This window comes from Peromyscus eremicus, chromosome 23, assembly GCF_949786415.1.
Source record: "Peromyscus eremicus chromosome 23, PerEre_H2_v1, whole genome shotgun sequence".
In the NCBI taxonomy this organism is placed as follows: Eukaryota; Metazoa; Chordata; class Mammalia; order Rodentia; family Cricetidae; genus Peromyscus; species Peromyscus eremicus.
In genome coordinates this window covers 2,407,443-2,427,559 of record NC_081438.1, presented here as the reverse complement: position 1 = coordinate 2,427,559, position 20,117 = coordinate 2,407,443, and the positions used below count along the sequence as shown (strand labels likewise).

General features: G+C 52.6%; 1 protein-coding gene across 7 annotated transcripts in view; it reads left to right on the top strand.

Annotated features, from left to right (window-relative positions):
• Positions 1–5,421: 5,421 nt before the first annotated feature.
• The window catches only part of Sez6l (seizure related 6 homolog like), a 164,038-nt gene continuing 149,342 nt past the window's right edge, over positions 5,422–20,117 (top strand). For all 7 annotated transcript variants that reach the window (XM_059249858.1, XM_059249855.1, XM_059249859.1 and 4 more), the window contains exon 1: positions 5,422–5,518. In XM_059249858.1, the coding sequence (XP_059105841.1) occupies positions 5,422–5,518 (97 nt within the window). The remainder of the gene's footprint in view (positions 5,519–20,117) is intronic.

The window sequence follows — 20,117 nt, the reverse complement described above, 5'->3', positions numbered from 1 at the left end:
GAGCCCAGGAGTCAGTTGTGGAGGCAAGGGAAGCCCACAATCCCTTGGGCTCTATGCCAAGGTGGCTCTCCTCTGGGACAGTGTTGGAAAAGAGATCCACGTAGACTTGGTGAGCTTGGGTGTGCGGCTTCTCCCTGCCAGCCTCAGAGGTTCTTCAGATGTCCTTGCCCTTCGCCCTCCCTCTCCTGTCCTCCTGGGTGCCAAGGCCTGGCTGTGGCCAGGAACAAGGATGGAATATTGAGTAGCAGGAGACTGACCCAGCCTGGCCCCTTCCATATCCCACACCGAGGAGACTGGTGAGGTTGGAGAGGAAGGCAGAGGACTATAGTATGTTCCTGGAATTGAACAGAGCAGGCTGTCTGTGTTAATTCTGCAGGAAGCCAGTCACCCAGAAAACAGATCTGACTGGCCAAGAGTCTGGAAGGCTCGGGAGCATTAGTTTCTCTGTGCCCTTAACCTCAGCCAGACTTGTTTCTGGGGGGGTCTAGATGCTGACGAATTCACTGAGCGAACCCCCCATAAGTGTTTTTCTGCAGCCTGTGTGCCTCACCGCCCAGTGCTCATCAGTAATTCTGGGGGCGGCAGCCTCATTCACATTTGTTGAGCACCCCACTAAGTCAGGCTGGGTGCTCAGCTTCCTGGAGTGACCCACCCTCCCCCAGCAGTGACCCTGTGGTCACTGATGATGCCCGAGGATGAGGAAACTGAGCCTCACAGACTGCATCCCGGGAGGGAGTTCTAGCTCAACTCCAGGCATGTCTGACTCCAAACGAACCTACTGAGCCGTGGGCACAGTTATACACAGGTCCCCAGTCTCTCAAGGCTTAGGATAACCCACCAGCGCATCTCTGCAGACAAAGGCTGTTCTCAGTGGCCTAGAAAATGTGTGTCATGGTTTGCAACATCAGATGATATAAATACACACAGTCATTAACTGATTTTTTTTCTCCCTCCTGAAGCCAGGGCACATAACCCTTCATGAGGAGAATCTTCCCACTGGGCTTGTAGATCTCAGCTGTGGTGCCCCGTCACATGGACGTTTCTCTCCCCATCTTTGAGCTTTCTCCATGCTCTTGGCTTTGCAGAAGCTTCCTGTCCTTTTCTGGCCCCTGGAGAATGCAGATCCCTCCATGAGCTGGCTTTGTGTTCTATGAACTCTCAGTAGCAAAGTAAAGGCACTGTCTTCTTGCACAGGCATTTAAGAGACGACCCATCTTCAAGAAAACCAAAGGGGTAGATTGTCCTCCACAGGTGATGTGTGTGCCCAGGTGGGGTGGGCTGCCTCACACTTGACCATGTCCTTGTCAGCTTCTAGCCAGAGGATAGTGAGGACCCAGGCTTCCTGCTAGGGGCTGCAGAAGCTGTGCTCTGTGATGAAGACCACATGAGATGTCTCTGGAGGCTCCATCTTCACTTCAAAGACATGCAGGGGGGAAGGGTATACTGCCTTTTATTATATCCCTCTTACTGGTGATGTCTTCATTTATATTGCTTCCCCTCTTCAAAATAGCAGGTTATTTTCTTCTCCTCCAGTACCCAGTGATAAAAGTCTTTCAGACCAGTGTTCCTGACAGAGGCGCATGATGCTTGGTCTGGGCAATGTGTGAAGAAAGATGGACCTCGATGTCTTTCAGTTCTTGTTGAAGGTCAATAGTCATCATTAAGAAAGCCATTCAATTTCAGGCTGTGAAGTTTCAAAGCCCAGACTTTTGACCACTCTGTGAAACTGCTTCCCTGGCACAGAGTATTGGTTAACAGGAAAGGACTTGAGCCTTTGGGTTGCAGACCTCACTAGACAGTCCTAGAAAGCAGGAGATGACATATACTTGCATTCACTGCCACTTGCACTGAGTTGGACATGTAGGTACCATTCATTGAGCACAAAGAATGTGGGATAGATAGTGGGTAAATGGACAGATTGGCAGATGAACAGAGGACAGCTGGATGAATAGGGGGCAGGAAGAGGAAATGATGGGACAGAGAGAAGGAAAAAGGAGAAGGGAGGGGCTAATAGGTAACTGATTAGGTAGATGGCTAGATAGAAAGGTAGTGTATGGTAAATGGATGGGTAGAAGAGAGAGATGGGTGGATGGGTTGTTGGGTACATGGATGGATGGAATGAATGGATGCACAGAAGAATGGATGGATGGGTAGATGGCTGTGTGGTTGAGCAGGTGGATGGATGGATGGATGGATTGCCAATGAGTGGACACGTGTATGTGTATGTGGATGGGTTAGATGAATAGATGGTGAGTGAATGAATGGAAAGATGGATGGATGGATGGATGGATGGATGGATGGATGGATGGATGGATGGTTAAAGTTAATAACTGGGTGAATAAATGGTTGAGTGAGTGGATGGATGGAAGGATGGGTGGGTGGGTGGGTGGATGAGTGAATGGGTAAATTGATAGGAAGTCCATAGAGGTGAGTGACTCACAGAAAGACTCTCAGAAAGGTGGAGCTGGGGTCAGAAGCTCCAGCTTCCTGTCTGCGCTGTTGTTGTGACCACAGGTACCTGGGTTGGCAACGCAGTTCCCTCATGGTCCAGGGCACTGCTGACAACAGTTACTCAGACTGAGGCCAAACCCAGATTAAGCTTTGAGTTGACCCAGCCCCGTGGTCCTCTCCCTCGGTCTGTGAGGATGCACAGAGCATCCTGCCCTGCCTGGAGGAGACTGTTGCATGTTTTCAATCACTCCACATGAAAGACATCGTTTTTGCCCCCTCAAGAGAGGAAACAGGAACTCAGAGAGCACAAGTCTCTTGTTCTTGGCCTTCTGCAAAGACAGATGAGGCCAGGGTCCAGCCTTTACCCTCACAGACTGGTTTTGGCTGCACAGCAGCATGTAAGGAGGGTAGAACTGCAGGCTCACTCCAACTGCAGGAACAGAACCTGGGGTCCTCTACCCAGCTGACAGTGGCCATGGGGAGTCACACTGACCCCAAAGCCAAATCCAGGCATAATATGGCAGTAGACAGAGCACAAACCTGGGCAGAGCTGGACCATGCACGGTGTGAAGCATGTTACCTTGCCTCCCCACCTCTCAGTTTACCCTTCTGTGAAATGGGTCTGGTGATGGGGAAGATCTTCCCACACACACTGCTTTTGTTCTAGCTCTATCCCCAGCTGGTGCTTCTTGCTGGTGACCTTCATCCACCTGACACTCTCAATGCCACGTCTTCAGATTTTTGAGTTTCCTTCTTTTACAGAGTTTCAGCACAAACTGAACTAGTCCACAGCTACCGTGGGTTGATAGTCTATGGCAATACCGCTGTATCTACACAAGCTCATGGTAGACACTCCCCACCCTTCCTAAATGGCGACTGCAGTGATGGACTTGTAATGTGTTGAAGAGCCAGGAGGAGCTACCCAGTCACAGCCCAGAGCCATCCACCTTGTTGTTGGGAAGGATCATGTATGGGGACAAGAGTCTGATTTTCAACTCAGGCCTGGCCTTGAACTTATCCTGCCACTTCCTGGCTGAGTGCCTTTGGAGAGGTGGACACTCTGTAAGGGTCCAGTGGAGATGCTGATCATAATGACCACTGATGCTCATTATGAAACCGAAACAGACAGACCTCACCCTGCCACAGAGTCTCCAAGGAGGAAGCCGGCACCTGTGTCTCCATTATTCTTCTTTCCATTCCATTTTCCTGTATTCCTCCTTAATGCTTCTGTTCTTCAGGAGTTACTGACCCACCACCTGCTGCTAGTCCTGTGCAAGCCCTGAGAGGAGAGGATGGGCCAGGCTGCTCCCTACAGGGCAGGAAGGCAGGACAGCACCCTGGGGTTCCCCTAGAGGAGGAAGCAGGCCTTCTAAGTGCCTGTCTCAACCTTGCACTTTTTGAAATCCATATGGCTTTACTGGCCCAAGAGCCCGGGTGAGCATGGAGAAAATAGAGTGTGCTCTCCATCACCTTAAGGCTGATAGAGTCTAAGCTTCACGTGCATGGCCTGTACAGGAGCATCTGAACAGTGAGGGTGCAGGGGCTTCTGCAGCCAGGACCAGAATACTCCCTCCTCCCACCTGCAGCTCTCCCCTCCCCCACTTCTTTTTTAGGGATTCCCAGCTCCTCCACTCTGCTAAAGACATTATTTTTTCCCAATTGCTACAACCTTCCCTCCATCTGCTCCCTGCCGCTGCAGAGTGGCAAGGTGGGGCGGGGGAGGGGAGGACTTTTCACTTGGGGTGAGGGGCCTGGGAAGCCAGCTGGGCCTGGGAAACTGCAGAACAAGGAGGTCGGTCTCCCCCGGTGTGAGGCATCTCTCAAGGGGCCCCTGGCCAGTGCCTGGCTACAAGGGGCTGCTTGTCTCCTGTTTGTGGGAGAAAGACCCGTTGCTGGAGAATCTGAACTGGACAGCGGCGGCCCGAGGATGGACCGGGACCCAAAGATCTCCTTGGGGGAGGGAAAAATGGGACTCGGGCTCTGGAGAGCCTGGAGGATCTTCAGGACCCTGTTGAGAGTGAGAATGGAGCGGATGGAACTGGGATCCTAACATGGGTGGTGGTGGGTCTACACCTAGGAGTCTGTGGCTGGGCGTCTCCAGGGTGGAGAGCCACTTGGTATCAGACAGGATTCCACGGTCCTGTGTATTGGTCCAGCGAGGTCCCTGGATGCAGTCGGTGTGACTTCCTAGGTTACTGGGACTCTTTGTGGAAGCTCCAGGGCATTGGGCGGGTGGGGCCCGGTGGGGCCCTCAGGGGCCGAAAAGAAGGCTCTGCAGTGGAGAGAGAAGCCTTGCTGCTGGCCGACTGGGTTTGCAAGGACACGTCAGGCGTTCTTCCGCCTTGACTGGCTGCCCCAGCATCCGCGGAGAGAGAGGGGACCCTGGGCCCATCTGGGACACGGCGAGATCACCAACTTCTCAGGGCCGGAGGGCCAGGCTGCCCCGGAGCGGCCCTCGGCCGCCTCCTCGCGCTCACTCCCCCTCGCTCGCTCGCTCGCCAGCTCGCTAGCTCTCTCTCCTGCTCGCTCGCTCGCTCGCCCGGGCCCCAGCCCCCGCCCTCCGCTCCCTCGCCGCCCGCGGCTCCTCCTCACTCGCCCGTCGCCCGCGCCCGGTGCAGCTTGGCCAGAGCCACCGCGGGCTGCGCGTCCGCCAGGAGCCGCTGCCTCGACCCTACTGCCCGGATCGCTCTGTCCAAACCCCTCTGCTTGAACCTCGCTGCACCGATCCCTCTGCCTGGACCTCGTTCCGGAACCCGGCTGCTCGGAGCCTTCTGTTCAGATCCCTCTCTGCCTGGACCGAGCTGCCTGAATCCCGCTGCCTGGATCTTTCTGCCTGGACCCCGCTGCCTGGATCTTTCTGCCTGGACCCCGCTTGCCTGGATCCTTCTGCCTGGACCCCGCTGCCTGGATCCTTCTGCCTGGACCCCGCTACACAGATCTCTCTGCGCGGATCCCGGCTCCGCAGCCACGATGCCCGTGGCACGGCCACACGCCTCGGGACCCGGCAGGATCGCTCTGCTTCTGGTCGCCCTGCTTCTGGGGAGCCCCGCAGCAGCTCTGGCGGAAGGTAAGTACCCCGAGGACCCCAGCCCAGAGGGGGCAAAGTTGTCGCGGCTGACCTGGGCAGTAGGGGGTCGCGGCTGGTCCGAGGACACACGCGCCACCCGCCGGGCCGCCCAGATTCGAGGCTGGGCAACTCGTCTCTGCCCGAGCGCGGAGGTGGGGACGCATCTGAAGGACTCCTGCCTTGGGCTTCGGGTCCTTCGTCGGTCTCTCGGGCTGGGGACAGACTCCCTTTTGTAGTCCGGGGGAGCTCCTTGGAGTGGAGTCCTCTCCAAACCTCCAGATTCTGGAAGCTCTCTGTAACTGCACCCGGGGCTGACTGCCAGGTTATTTTGTCCCTCTCTGTGGAAGAGGATAGGTATGGGAAGGGGACAGCTGACTGCTTGTCACCAGAACCAAATTCCCTCCCATCCCATCATCCCACGCTGGCTCGGGCTACCCGGAGGGGATGTCCCCTGGATGAGTCCCAGCCAGGTGTCAAGAAATTGGACTTGGGTGTGGCTTTCTCGGATAAAGGGGAGCTCGGGGCTCCCAGAACTTGGTGAGAAAAGAGATGTCAGAACATCAGTGGCTGGGCCCCTTCTCCCCGGATACAGCCTAGTCTCCCTCATCGATATTTGGAATGAAGTAAGAGTGTTAGTGCAAGCCACGTGCTTGCAGATTAGGAAGGGGGTCTGAGTTTGTGGAGGTTGTCAGTTCCTTCGCCAACCTGGAGCCATACCTTCGCTCCACCCTGCTGGGGTCCCAGGAAGTTACAGTGAGAAACGGAGGTGGAGAGGCATGGGTAATCTAACTTATCCAAAGCTGACCCCTAGAGCTATGGGGATTGGCTGGAGACACTGGGGGAGCCTAGTGAGTCGGGCTATTGGGTTTGTACCGCTTAACCTCTCCTTTTGGCAAGATGTGACTCTTGTTTCCCACCCCCACCCCCCCTATGGTAACTTCAAAACATGGCTGAGTGTCTGCCTGAGGTGACTGCAGCATGAGGTCCGTTTCATTTGGGTCTTCCTGATCTGAAGTTCAGGGGACGGATAAGCATTGCGGCATCTCGGCTGGGAATTCTGGACCCCTGAGTTCAGCACCAGAGGCCCCGGACAGCTCCCAGCTGTCTCAGGCCTTACCTCTGGGTGCTGGTGTCTCTTCTTCGTGGCCTGGAGTGCCCTCCTCAGCAAACATCAGGCATTTATCCCCAGTCTCTTTTCTTTAACTGTTGGGCCCAGAAGTGAGAGCAGGGACATTCTTTGCCCTTCTTTAATAAAACATATCCTTAAGAACTCCCTGCCCCCCCCCCACACACACACACCTTTGTGAGGCTGTGGTATTTCCAATTTATACCAGGTCTGAGCAGTTTCCCTGGGAAAGACGGAAAAGAGATGTGGTTTAAATCAATGGTTTCTACCCAGCATGCCCTTTCTTAATTAGCTGTCTCTTTCCAACAATAGCGTGGTGGCCTTGAATGGGATCCAGATTGCCCTGCCCCAGCTCTTAAATCTGTATACACACACACACACACACACACACACACACACACTCCACACGAGAAACTCAAAAATGTTCAGGGGCTTGCCGTCTTTTCTAAAGTGATTCTACCTTTTAGTTTTATCTTCTCTAAAGCATCACTATGGGCATGGTGGGGGGGGGGTCCTAATGGTATGTAAAGAAATGTCACCCAAGATCAGGATTCTGCATCCTGAGTCCTCAGTGTGTGCCAGTGTGTAGAAGAAAGAGCAGGGTGTGTGCATTTGTGTTTTGATTTTTTCTTTTTAGACATTGTGTGTTTTCCAATTGCTCCACACCATGGCTATTGAGCATATGTTTTTAATTAACTTCAGGTCACCACCAAATCAAAGTCCACTGATACACTTCTTCCAAAGGCTCATTACTAACCATGGGATTCTGACTGAGTCATAAGAAGGGAGCCAGGGTGGCCCATGGGCACTGCCAGTTCCAAATGGTCCATTTAGAAATAATTGATCTTCCACAATAAATTCTATTTTTAGCCTGTAGCTCAAATCCACTCAAACCAGATAGGAGAGGTGTTGGAGGAGCCCAGTGTTTGCAGACTGGTATTTCTGCTTGCCTGTGAGGGGTGGGGACTTGTAGTGTTCCTATGCAGGGCTCGTGTTCTCTGGGCTGTTTTGCTGAGAGGCTGGAATAAGTATGAAGTGCAGCTTGTTTTTGAAGAGAACCCTTCTTGTCTAAGACATGCATGTGGGGAGTGATTGCACATGCATGCTAAGACTCAGTTTTCTTTTCTTTTTCCCTTGGATCGACAAAGCAAATTCAATATTGCTCAGTAAGACTCTAACTTGCTGCCTCCCCCAGTCTCTGGCATGTGTCGCTGTTATATCCCCCTTAACTGTGTTTTCCTTTGAATTCCTGTCCTTTTATCAAGGAGTTTTGGCTGCCCCCACCAGGAACTACCTGATCCAAACTTGAAGGATTCTTCTTGTATTCGCACAGCTCTGCCGGGCATGGCATTAGGAAACTATCCCGGTCTCCTTCCTTTTCTTCCCCAAGGAGAAAGGACATTTCCCGAACAGAGCAGTTTGCTTTGTGACTTTGGGTCAGGAGTCCGTTCTTGCAAGGCATTCAAAGGAGCGCAGTACACGGGCTCTCCCGCTTGGGTGTTGATTGCTGCTGCAGGCCCGTACTGTGTACCTCCACTAGGGGCTCCCAAAGCTGCGGTGCCTGGGAGAAGGAAAGAGGCAGATTTGGTTAGGTAGAAAGAAGCTCCACGTGTGTGTGTCACGCTGAAAGCTAGGATGGATGGCTCCTCAGCTGGCCAGGTAGCTCCACTCCCTGCTTCCTCAGGTTGTGCTTGATCCCTGTTTCTCGGGGAGAGGTCCCTGCCAGCTTTTGACACACAGTGAACAGGGGGGAAGCAGAGATGAGGAGCAGGCAGAAGGATGCTGTTCCCAGGAAGGTATCATTAGAACTCAGACCCCCAACTCATCCTTTTCTGCCAGGGTTTGGACTCCATGATGGAGACGAGGCTGTTCTGGTGAGTGTCTGTCAGGTTAACGGGGTTTAGGAAGAGTAGCTTTGAACTCAGAGCCACCCCAGCCCAAAGTTCACTCCATTGCTTGGTTGCGATTGACCTTCAAGGAGACCATCTTGTGTGGGACTCCATTCTGCTACTTGTGGGACATGAGCAGAATCGGGGATGATGGGACCAACCTGGAAGGGTGGTTATAGGATTCTGTAACTGGTATCAAAGAAGCTGGCACACGTCCGGCACACACACGTTCGATATGCACCTAATGCTTCCCTGCTTTCCTGAGCAAACTTCCTCTATGAGCCGGCACCAAGAAACCAGTCTCTTGAAGTTGGCTGACACAGATGTTCACATAAATAATGAGGTGATTTAAGCCAATGTGAGGGAGGAGGGCCAGCAGTCACCCTAGTTACCTGCCCACAGTCTTTTTAGCAAGGGAGAACTCAGTACCACATGATGTACACAGCTTTCCTTCCCAGACCCTCGGGACTGTGTGGCTTTGAACCCACCACCAGGAATCGGAGTTCACCGTCAATGACAGTGAAACATGACAGATTGGAAAGAAGATGTGAGAGAGCCTTCTAGAAAATGGCTCAGGTTCTGACGTGGCTCTGTTCAAGCCGCTGTAACAAAAATCCCTTAGATTATATGACTGGAAACATACTAGTTCGTTAATCACAGTTCTGGTGGTGTCCAAGTTCACAGGGTCCACAGAGTTGGTGTCTGATGAGGACTGTCCGCTTGACGGATTTCTCACTCTCACATGGCTACAAAAGGTAGTGAGGCCTGGTGCCCTCACCTTCCAAGGGCCATTATTTCAATCTTGGGGCTCAACCCCTCAGGCCTCATCTCAACTCAATTACTTTCCAAAACCTGTGCTCTGAGCATCATCTTATTAGGAATCGGGGCTTTGATGAAGGGATGGGGAGGGACATGGGCAATGCTCAAGACACAGTGCTCCTGTGCCAGGTACTGTTTCCTGTCCGGTACCTGCACCCCAGCAAGAGAGCTGCAGGTTTCGGGTTGTCAGCTAAGTGCTTTGGTGGAGGAATAATCTAACAGGTGGCCATATATGGTTCCTACCGGGCCTGATGGGTAAAGACTTGCTGAGCCAGTAGCCCTGGAGGGATGGATGCAGCAAGTACCACACAGAGAATTCCACATCAGGCATGGAAACCCTGAGCAGGCAGGATCCAGCAGGAGGAGGATGGAGACAGATACACTTGCTGCTCTCCCTGCTCCCTCGGACATCAGGAGCTCCCTAGATGCAAAGGAACAAAAGAGAGTGAGAATTCAGTGAGCCACAGTGCTCACTGCCCTTCACTACAGATGGAGAGGGGGTCTCTTCAAAAAGGAGTGGGGCCGGGCGGTGGTGGCGCACGCCTTTAATCCCAGCACTTGGGAGGCAGAGCCAGGCGGATCTCTGTGAGTTCGAGGCCAGCCTGGGCTACCAAGTGAGTTCCAGGAGAGGCGCAAAGCTACACAGAGAAACCCTGTCTCGAAAAACCAAAAAAAAAAAAAAAAAAAAAAAAAGGAGTGGGGTCCAGCTGCTAAGAACATACAAGTCCCCTTGCAGCCTCCCACTGGTATGTATGTGGAAGCAGCCCTGAGGTGTCTGTAACAACAGCACAGAGTAAACATGTTGGCTTTATGAGGGTGGGGGCTTGGAGCAGGGGCATGGGGTACCTTTGGAGACTTGTGTGGACTCGGTTAACTGTAGCAGAGTGTGTAAGTCATGAAATCATCCATTACAGAATTCTGTTCCAAGCCTTGTGCTGAGTGGTTCGTGAGGATCGTGTGGAGAACCCTCCACCACAAAACCCACCAGACAGAAATGCGTGTTATTCCTGATGTGCAGATAAGGGAAACTGAGGCACCGAGAGAAGGGGATCACAAATGGGTAGCAGGCTGTGTCAATCCCAGGCCTGTGTGCTACTCTTAACCTGGAGGGTAGGTGTCACATTTAGGACTCTCATTCGGGGAGGCAGGATGAGTAACTGTGTGACATGAACAGGGTGTCAATGAATTCTGCTGTAGTGCCCATTTTACTGTGTATGTAGGTACGTGTACTGCAGGGTAGGGGCTGAAACAGGGTTTCATGCATCCCAGGCTGGCCTCGAACTCCTACCTCCCAAGTGCTTGGTGGCAGTTATGTGCCACCACATAGGGCTCACACATGTGCTCTATGACATCATGCTATCCGCTTTGATATGAATGCAACAAAACCTATTGTTCCCTTATGAAAACCAGTCTCTTGGCTGGTTGTGGCAGCACACACCTATTATCCCAGCTCTCAGGAGGCTGAGCTGAGGCAGGAGGACTGTGAGTTCTAGACCAGCTTGGGCTACAAAATGAGGCCTCTGTGTGTGTGTGTGTGTGTGTGTGTGTGTGTCTGTGTCTGTGTGTGTCTGTGTGTGTCTGTGTGTCTGTGTGGTGTGTGTCTGTGTGTGTGTGTCTGAGTGTGTGTATGTGTAGTGTGTGTATATCTGTGTTTGGTGTGTGTCTGTGAATGTGTGAGTCTGAGTGTGTGTATATGTGTGGTGTGGGGGGTGTCTTGTGTGTGTGTATGTGTGTCTGTGTCTGTGGTGTGTGTGTGTGTGTGTGTGTGTGTGTGTGCATGTGCACGTGCGCGTGTGTGTGCGTGCAGGTGTGCAGACCAGAGGTTGATGCTGGGTGCCTTCCTCAGTAGCTCTCAACCTTACTTTTAGAGACTGGATCTGGAGTCCCCTGGTTCCGCCTGCCTCCGCCTCCCCAGTAGTGAAGTGACAGGGACACATTCTTGCATCTAACTTTTCCACGGGTGCTGAGGTCTGAACTCAAGTCTTCACGCTTATCCAGCAAATGCTTCACCCCCGGCATCACTCCCGCAGTCCCCCGACTCCTATCCTCAAAATACACCCCTTACACCAAGTCCCTTGATGCCACCCTGTCCCAAAGCCCCGCACAGCAGGGGCCAACCGGCATGAGCAAGATGGGTGTTGAATGCACTCTGGTGACTGGCACAGTGCCTGGTGCTCAGGCTGAGGATAAGGAGGGTAAACTGAGTCAGAAGTGGAGGTGTAGGGAGTGGTGCCGAGTCACTGAGGTGGTGGCTGGTGAGCACGTGGTGAGAACACGTCGTGGTTATGGTCCCAGGTTCTAGGCCTCCCAGCTTCCCCCCTTTCTGTAGATAAGGAAACTAAGACTTAGAGCAGCTAAGTCTCCCACCATCGCCCAGAAATGGCCAGGGAAGCCTTGAACCCAGGCAGAGCCTGTGGGATGGGCTGTCCACACTGGGTCCTGCCCTATTGTAGGGTAATAATAACATAAGGGAACGAACCTCCACTAAGGTACAGCCACCGGGTGGGGCCAGCTCTGAGCTCACTGAGCCCCGAAGGCCACTGGGATGGAGATCACTGGGTCGGCTAGAATTTTCCTAAGTCAACGGCTTCAGAAGAGGGAGCTCAGGGTTTATTTTGTGCAGCCAAGAAGAAGAATAAAGCAAGGCCAGTCAATAGCCCCAACAGCCTTGGCTCGCGTCGAAACTGACTGAAATTTCTCATAATGGACGAGACATCAGAATTCAGGACCAGCACAGTCACTTCCTAGCCACAAGCCAAAGTCTTTCCCTCTGCTGGTGGGTTGATCATTACCGTGAGGCGGCCCTCACAGGGCTGGGAAAAGCCAGGACAGTCATGAGCTTGGCACTCACCAGACAGTTGAACCTCAGGGAGATGGGGCTGCTCTGGAAGCTGAAGACCCCAAACACTCCCACTTCCTGGCTTTCTCATGAGACCAGTGTGAGCCTATTCTGTGCCTTTTCTACATTCTCCCACCTGATCCTGTCCAGTTCCGTCCGGTGACATCAACAGCTGAATTTTACAGAAGGGGAAACTGAGTCTCAGGAACACCCAGGCACTTGTTCAGGGTCTGTGATGGCTAGTTTGATGTCAGCTTGACACAAGTTAGAGTTGTTTGGAAAGAGGAAATTTCATCAGTGGAGAAAATGCCCCCACCAGATTGGCAGGCAGGCCTGTGGCACATTTTCTTGAGTGGTGACTGATTTGGTATTGGTGCCACCCCTGGAATGGTGGACCTGGGTAGATAAGAAAGCAAGCTGAGCAGGCCATGAGGAGCAAGCCAGTGAGCTGCACTCCTCTGTGGCCTGTGCTCCAGCTTCTGCATTCAGATTCTTCCCCTGCTTGAATCCCGGCTCTGACATCCCCCAGTGGGGAACTGTGGTGTGGAACTGTAAGCTGAAATAAACCCTTTTCTCCCCCAACCAGATTTGGGTCGTGATGTTTCATCACAGCAACCGAAACCCTAAGACAGGGTGTCATGGACAATGCATGACTAGGGCGGAATTCAAACCCAGGGTCTTTGGATCCCAAAGCCCGACCTTGTTCTAGATGTTGAGGTAGCCTGGAGAGCATGTCCCTCTGGCAGGACTCCACACTGGCAGGTGTCCTCTCATCCAGGAGCAGATGTCAGGTGTCCCGAGTTGGCTTGCCCTGCGAGAAAGTTGTCACCTCAGCTTTGCTCAGACCAGGGAGATGGCGCCTATGTGAAGCAGCGTTCTTACTCAGGTTGACCCTGCAGCCCAGACCATCCCCCGAGGACAACCTCCAGCTGGCTTAACTGAGGCCACCAGATAAAATTCCCAGTGGGCTGGTTCCAGAGTGCAGCCCTGAGCTGCTTGCTGTAGCTCCCTGAGCCTACGTTGGCCCCCCACAAAAGATGAACACCATTCTCTGACCTTGAAGATTCTTTTATCGAGACACGATTTCTCTGTGTAGACCAGGCTGGCCTCGAACCCAGAAGCTGCCTGTTGCTTCTCTCCTCCCATGCCAGCCATGTGGCTCTCTGCCCCCCATTCATCCCTCACTCATTATTCGCTCACATACCCCCCTTTCCTAGATGATGTCCTCTTGCAGAGGCTTGCCTGAACATTAAGCATCCAAAAACTCCTCAGCCTGGATCTGCCCCAGTGTGAGCACACCGACCATTTGTCAACGATGCTAAGTTGTTTTCACCTTCTTTATGGTGACCTGGAGTTGAACCTCCCAGATCCATGTGATCCCAGGCAGCTTCATCTTACAAGAGGACGATCACGGGGTCCTCCCTTGTAGGATGGCTGTGAGGAAAATCAATGCGGCAACAAATGGGAAATCGCTGGAGACGTCTACAGTGAAAGGAGGAACGGAGGGAAATCAAAACATGAGGGAGGAGAGAGATACACCCTGTAATGAGAGAAGACCCCTCTGTGAAAATGCTGTACAATGATAATGGGTGCTCCCGGCGGGTGCTCCGGAAGCCATCCTTCTTTCCAGAAGAAATGTTGGACACGGTTGTTCTTGCAGCCGAGCTCATTGCCGTACAGAAACTCTGTGGATGCCCTACAGGTGGCCTTGGCATCTGTCTCTTAGGTCCCAGGCAGCTCCAGAATCAACACATACCCCCCGCTGAATCCTGGGAAAACACAGAGACATTAATAAACATCAGGCTTCAGAGTCAGCAGCCTGGCTTTTAAATCTGTTGCTTGGTGGATGTGTGTTACGTCCTGAGCTGGCACGGACCTTGCGTATGGTGGAAGTCTCTGTCTTGCCCACCCTAATGACAACGTGCCTGGGTGGGTGGGGTTCTGCTGGCCTTCCCAGGGTCTGCAGTGTCCACCTCTTGAGGCAGCTCTCTAGGGTCCCCACCTGCCTTTGTCTCTCTCCCATATTCCCGTTTTTATTAAAGAAAGAGCCAGACACAAGGAAGATGTGCCTCAAAGTCCTACTGGAGGGGCTGCACCCTGGGTCTGACTCCCATTCTAAAGGGACTCTGGGAAGCAGGCTAGGTTCAGTGATGTGTGCTGAGGCAGGAGGATCACCAGAATGAGGAAACAGAGTGACTCCCGTGCCAGCCTCAGTTACATGTCTAGACCCTGTGGAGGAAGGAGAGAGGGGGAGGAAGGGAAAGTATAGAGTCCTCGCTTGTCTCAAATGTACGTCTTCTGAGCTGAAAAGTCACAGCAATGGGAGCTCTGTGGCACCTGAGCCCACAAAGCCGAAGGCATCAGAAATAGAGCCGCATGGGGAAGCTGGACAGGAAGCCAACGTCAAGCCATGAGCCTCTGTGATGAGCTGGCACCTTCATCTTTGAGGTACCCTTAGAGCGCCTCGCCCCTGGGAATAGGGTCATCTGCACAGATGGTCTGAGTCAAGTGGGCAGAACCCCAGGGGCTCTGGGAGATCCAGCCACAGCCATAGATCCCTGTGGGGCTCCCTTGACCCCTCCTCTGTGGATCTTGGAGAGCTGCTGATGGAGAAACCTGGGGGCCTGGGTTGTGAAGAGCTGGGGAGGTTGACTGGGACAAAAGTGATGCGGTCAGTACCAGCCTTGGACAAGAAACCGGACCAGGCTGGTGGGTTCAGTCCAGTGCCCAGGGTTGGTCAAGAGCTTTGGACAAACCATAGAGGAAAAAGGTGCTGAGCATGGGCCTCTGGGTAGAAGTTTCCTGGTCTAGCCTCACCCGCCCCCCATTTGGAGGCACATGCAAAACTGAGCATCGTAAATGGGCATGTGCAGTGGAATGTTTGTAGCCCACCCACGCTTCATATGTTCAAATCCCACCCCATCCCTGGGTAGGAGGGGTTTTGTGGGAGGCAATCAGCAAGAGGGTGGGGCCCTGAGAATGAAATTAGTGACCTTAAAAAAGAGGCCAGAGTTGAGGAAAGGCAGTGCCTGGTAAATCACTTGCCTTACAAGCATCAAAATGGGAGTCTAGATCCCCCAAACCCACAGAAATGTCAGGTCTGTGGTAGCACGGCAGCCTGCCGGCTATTCCAGTGTTCAGAAAGCAGAGGAAGGGCTCCCCCAGAGCAAGCTGGCTGGCTAGACTAGTATCTGTGAGCTCTGGGCTCAGGGAGAGAACCTACCTCAGTGAATAAGGTACAGAGGAAGACTCCTGACATCAGCCTTGGGCCTCCACATGCACACAAACACACATGCTGCACACGTGTACATGGGATTGAACAGAAGACAGGCCAGAGGACAATCCCGGACTCCACACTGAGAAGGCTGGGTTGTAGGCAGCAGGCTGTCATTAGGCACTGGATTTTCTCATCTCCACAGCTGTGAGAAAACAAGCTCCTAACATCCACACATCTCCCAGTGGGTGGGACTGTGTGGTGGAAACCCAAATGGAACATGAAACAAAGACTCAGTCAGGACAGCTCAAGATCGGAGGATGGCTTGCCCCAGAGTTTTTGTCTTGTTTTGTTGTGGTCAGGTTTTGCTGTGTAGCTCAGGCTAGCCCGGAACTCCTAGGCCTCCTGAAGTGCTTGAGTCACAGGCAGCTGTGGTGCAAGTGTGGATCCAGGATGCTGCAGGGAGCAGCCACCCTCCCATCTCCCTGCTTCTTGTGCGTCGGCTGGCACTGGCTCCCTCTTAGTCACCTGACTCCCATTGGCCATGTCCACCACCCTCCCATTTCAGCTCATCCTGGGCTATTATGATGTCTCTAGCTTCTGCCAGAGATTGCGCCCTGCCAATTGGCACATGTGGAGACCGTTCAGTAGGATTAGAGTTTCCCATGTCTTTCCAGCCACATCTCAAGGCGTCTGCCATGGCTGGCGGCTGCCATGCTGGACAGTGTGGAGTGAGCACCAGTCTCCATTTTCCCAACCATTGCACAGGACTATTCTAGGCCATCTCTGTCCTAACTAAGCTAAGGACACTCAGCTCTTTCTTAGTTCCCAGAAGAATGGGGCTGGTCCTGCACTGCCCTTTGTGCCACGAAATGGGCTGGCTTGCTTAACCCAGACATGAAGCGAGATCACTCAGATCCATAAGCCAAATAGAGCAATGGCCAAGAGAGACAATGCTCATGGGCTCTGCTGTCTCCTTGACACTTTTAAGGTGCTAAGATGTGACTCCAGCAGGCACATGTGTGTTCATCAGGCTGGGGGAGGGACACACAAACAATCATGGCCAACAAGCTAGGAGGTCCCACAGCCACGGCGACTGTATTCCTCTCCTCTGGATGATCCTTGAGAGTGAAAGTTGATTCTTATCATTTCTATGAGTGAGTAAAGTGACTGAAAGGATGGATGGATGGATGGGTGGGTGGATGAGTGGATGGATGGGTGGGTGGGTGGATGGATGATGGATGGTAAAGGTTAATTATCACTCCTATGAATGAGTAGAGTGACTGGATAAGTGGGTGGGTGGTGGATGGATGGGTGGATGGATGGATGGATGATGGATGGATAGATGATGGATAGATGAATGGGTGGGTGGATGATGGATAGATGATGGATGGATGGCATCCAGTCTTCAACCAAGATGTAAAGTATTTGGACACAAGACAAAACCATTTACAGAAGATATATATTCTCCACACCCTTGACTTGGGATGGGAATTTGCAGTTTGAGTTGATGGAGCAGAGGACATGAGAAAGCTGAATGTGAACTCATTTAAAGTTAACCACTCTAAACGTCAAGCTGAGTATAAAGAGAGAAGGCATAGCGATCTGGACCAGGACCTGCTCCAAGTAGAGAGGGAGAGATGGGGGAATGCACTGGCCTGGAGGGATGCTAGCCTGGGGTGGGGAGGGGATGCCCAATGGCCAGCTGTGTTTTACAAGCTTCACCGGGCAGTGGATTCGCACGCCTTTAGTCCCAGCACTCGGAAGGCAGAGGCAGGCGGATCTCTATGAGTTTGAGGCCAGCCTGGGCTACAGAGTGAGTTCCAGGAAAGGCGCAAAGCTACACAGAGAAACCCTGTCTCAAAAAACCAAAAGAAAGAAAAAAGAAACAAATGCAAGCCTCCAGGCAGGTGCAGGCTCACTGACCAGGTCCTGAGAGCTCTCCTGGGGTCGGGGGTGGGGTGGGGTGGGGTGATTGTAGGAGGAAGTACCAGCACAGAACTGACTGAACTCTGACCGGATTGGTGAGTCTGCGTGAGCAGGAGGAAGCCACACACTCTCCTCCAGCCTGTTTCCATCTGTAAAAGGAGATTCCAAGAGCTCCCTTCACTCTGTATGGTCCAGAGGGGATGCACAGGATCACCTCACTGCACAGCCCCACAAGGAGCCTTTCATACCACACTCCAGGCAGACAGTAGCCTGGAATTAATCAGTGTACAACCTATGCAGCTGTGTGCAGCAGCCCCGGGTGTGGAAGTACACCACACCCCTACATTAATTTTCAAAGAGAGGGCACAGAGCACCCCCTCAAACATCTCATTCCTGAAGATTTCTGAACGGCCCTCTACTTTCTGCACCCCTTTTAAAGCAGGTTTAGCAAGTTGTAAAGCTAATTTGGGGCCAACTGCCTTGGAAATTAATGCAAAATATGTGGAATCAAGCCTCATTTTCCAGGGCTTCAGGAGGGGAAATTTGCCTAATTTATGGCATAAATAAAAATGATGGGCTGAGGCTGATTTGCATACTTTTTGCTTCAGTTGGGGGTTAAAGACAAAGAATTCTTTTTTTGTTTTGTTTTCACTCTTTCTTCATGTACTTCCATCTAGCTTTTAGATCTCTCTCACTGATCCAAGTGTCAAAGGCATAAACGTGTAAGCAGGCCCCTGCCGTCCTCTGTGCCTAGGCCTCCCCAACTATGAAGTGAAAATGGCAGTGGCCCACAGTGTGTGGGCTGCAGGGAGGACTTACAAGCTGAAGAACTCAGAGCCTAGGTGTGTCCTCACACACAGCAGGACCCTGTGACGGGTGCACCGGACAGATGTGTCACCGTCATCAGGGGTGGCCTTGCTTCCTCGCTGGGTCCTACGAGTCTCCAAGGCAGGGACAGAGGCTCCCAGCTACTGTACTTCCTACATGCTGAAAGCTCAGGTAAGGCCGGATGTAGCCTGAACAGATCGGTGTGTGTCACCTGAGTCAGTATGCAGGAACTGTTCCGTGTTGGAGAGGACATGTGTGTGCGTGCACACGCATGCACGTGAGTAGGTGCACTAACCTGTGTGTGTGCATATGACAGTCAGAGGTTGACTTGGATATGCATATCTTTTTCAATAGCTTTTCACCTTGTGTTTTGAGACAGAGTCTCTCACTGAGCCTGGCATCCCTCATTTGACTATACTAGCTAGCTAATAGGACACCCTCCTTTCATCCCCCAGAGCTGAGGTGACCAACATGCACCTAGGTTGCGTGGGTGGCAGGCAAACACTTCACCCACTGAGCCCAGTCCCTGGGTGGTGGGTCTTACAGAGAGATGCTCTGGTCTCCTCAAACACTCAGGGCATCAGCAGGTGTCCCACCTTGTTAATGTACAGCGTGTGCAAGGGAAGTAACCGAGCCCTTCCCACCCGCCCAGTGGCTTGCAAGCAGGTTACTCAGCTAGCTGCTCCTGGGCGTGAATGAAACTGCAGCCTTTCCTGGAATCTTGTGATGACAGCGGCGGCGTCTCGGTGTATAATAACAGCCCAGGTCAGAATTCACACTTTTACAATTCCCAGTAGATAAAACATTTTGTGGTGCGCTGGAGAGCGCCGGAGTGGCTTTACGACCCCCCACATCTACGCTCTACTTCCCAATTTAAGGTGTTTTACTATCTTCTTTAATAAAACCGAGGCTCCGAGCAAAAGGCGCAGACACAGGTGGGCACATCCCTCACTCTCCGGCTGGTGGTTTACAAGCACAGATGAGCTCAGCTCAACCACAGAACCCTGGAAATAAAGTAGGGGTCCTGGGACCTCCCTGAGCCCAGGCACCTGTGGGCATGAGGATACTGTGGGGCAGCCTCTGAATGAGCAAGGGGGTCAAGAGGACAGGGCCTTCTCTCAACCACTTCCCCCCCCCGAGTTGCAAATCAAGTAGATCCAGAATGCTGCACAGGAGAGACTCCTGGAATGTACTAGAATCCCTACCGTCATGTCATGTACAGACTTGGGTTTAATTACTAGGGCCTGTGGTGACGGAGGGGCAATTCGTAGTGAAGTCAGGATCCATCCACTCTTGAAGACCTACTGTCTACCTCAGCACATTCTGCCTGTACTGAATGCTTAGTAGGTGTGAGCAGCACAGTAATACACAAACAAGGAGTATAACTACTTGTGCTTTGAACTCAGCTGAAACTCCAGTGTCCCTCGCCCCCTGCTGTCCCTTGTGGACCAGTCGGCCCTCCAGGGAGCCAGCACTGGAACTCCATGAACTCCAAGGCCGCTGTCTATAGCCAAAAAAGCTAGCCTGGGCTTGCCCTCCTCCCTAAAAAGCAACTACCTGGTTGATGCTCTTTAATGAGCCAAATAAACGTGTCATTCCCAGAGAGCCTTCCATACCCACCCCAGAATTCGCCAGGGCAGAAGAGGAGCCTGCTCCGTATGCATCTGACTTTGGTGGTCATGGTAATGTGCTGGCGTTTCATTCTGTGCTCTGCCTGGGAAAACACAACCTGGTGCTCTGCTGAGGGGTCCAGAGAGGCAGCCAAGCGTGCCCCATAAAGTATTAACTTGGACAATCATTTAATGAGATTTGTTCCCAAACAAATTAATTACTCCAGGTCCTGGGGAGGTTTATCGCGAATAGCAAGAAGAAGGGCCGTCCCTGACGCACAGTGGAGGGTTCCACTATTGCACTCGCTGTTCGCAAACAAAGCCGCAGAACCAGCGCTGTGGAAA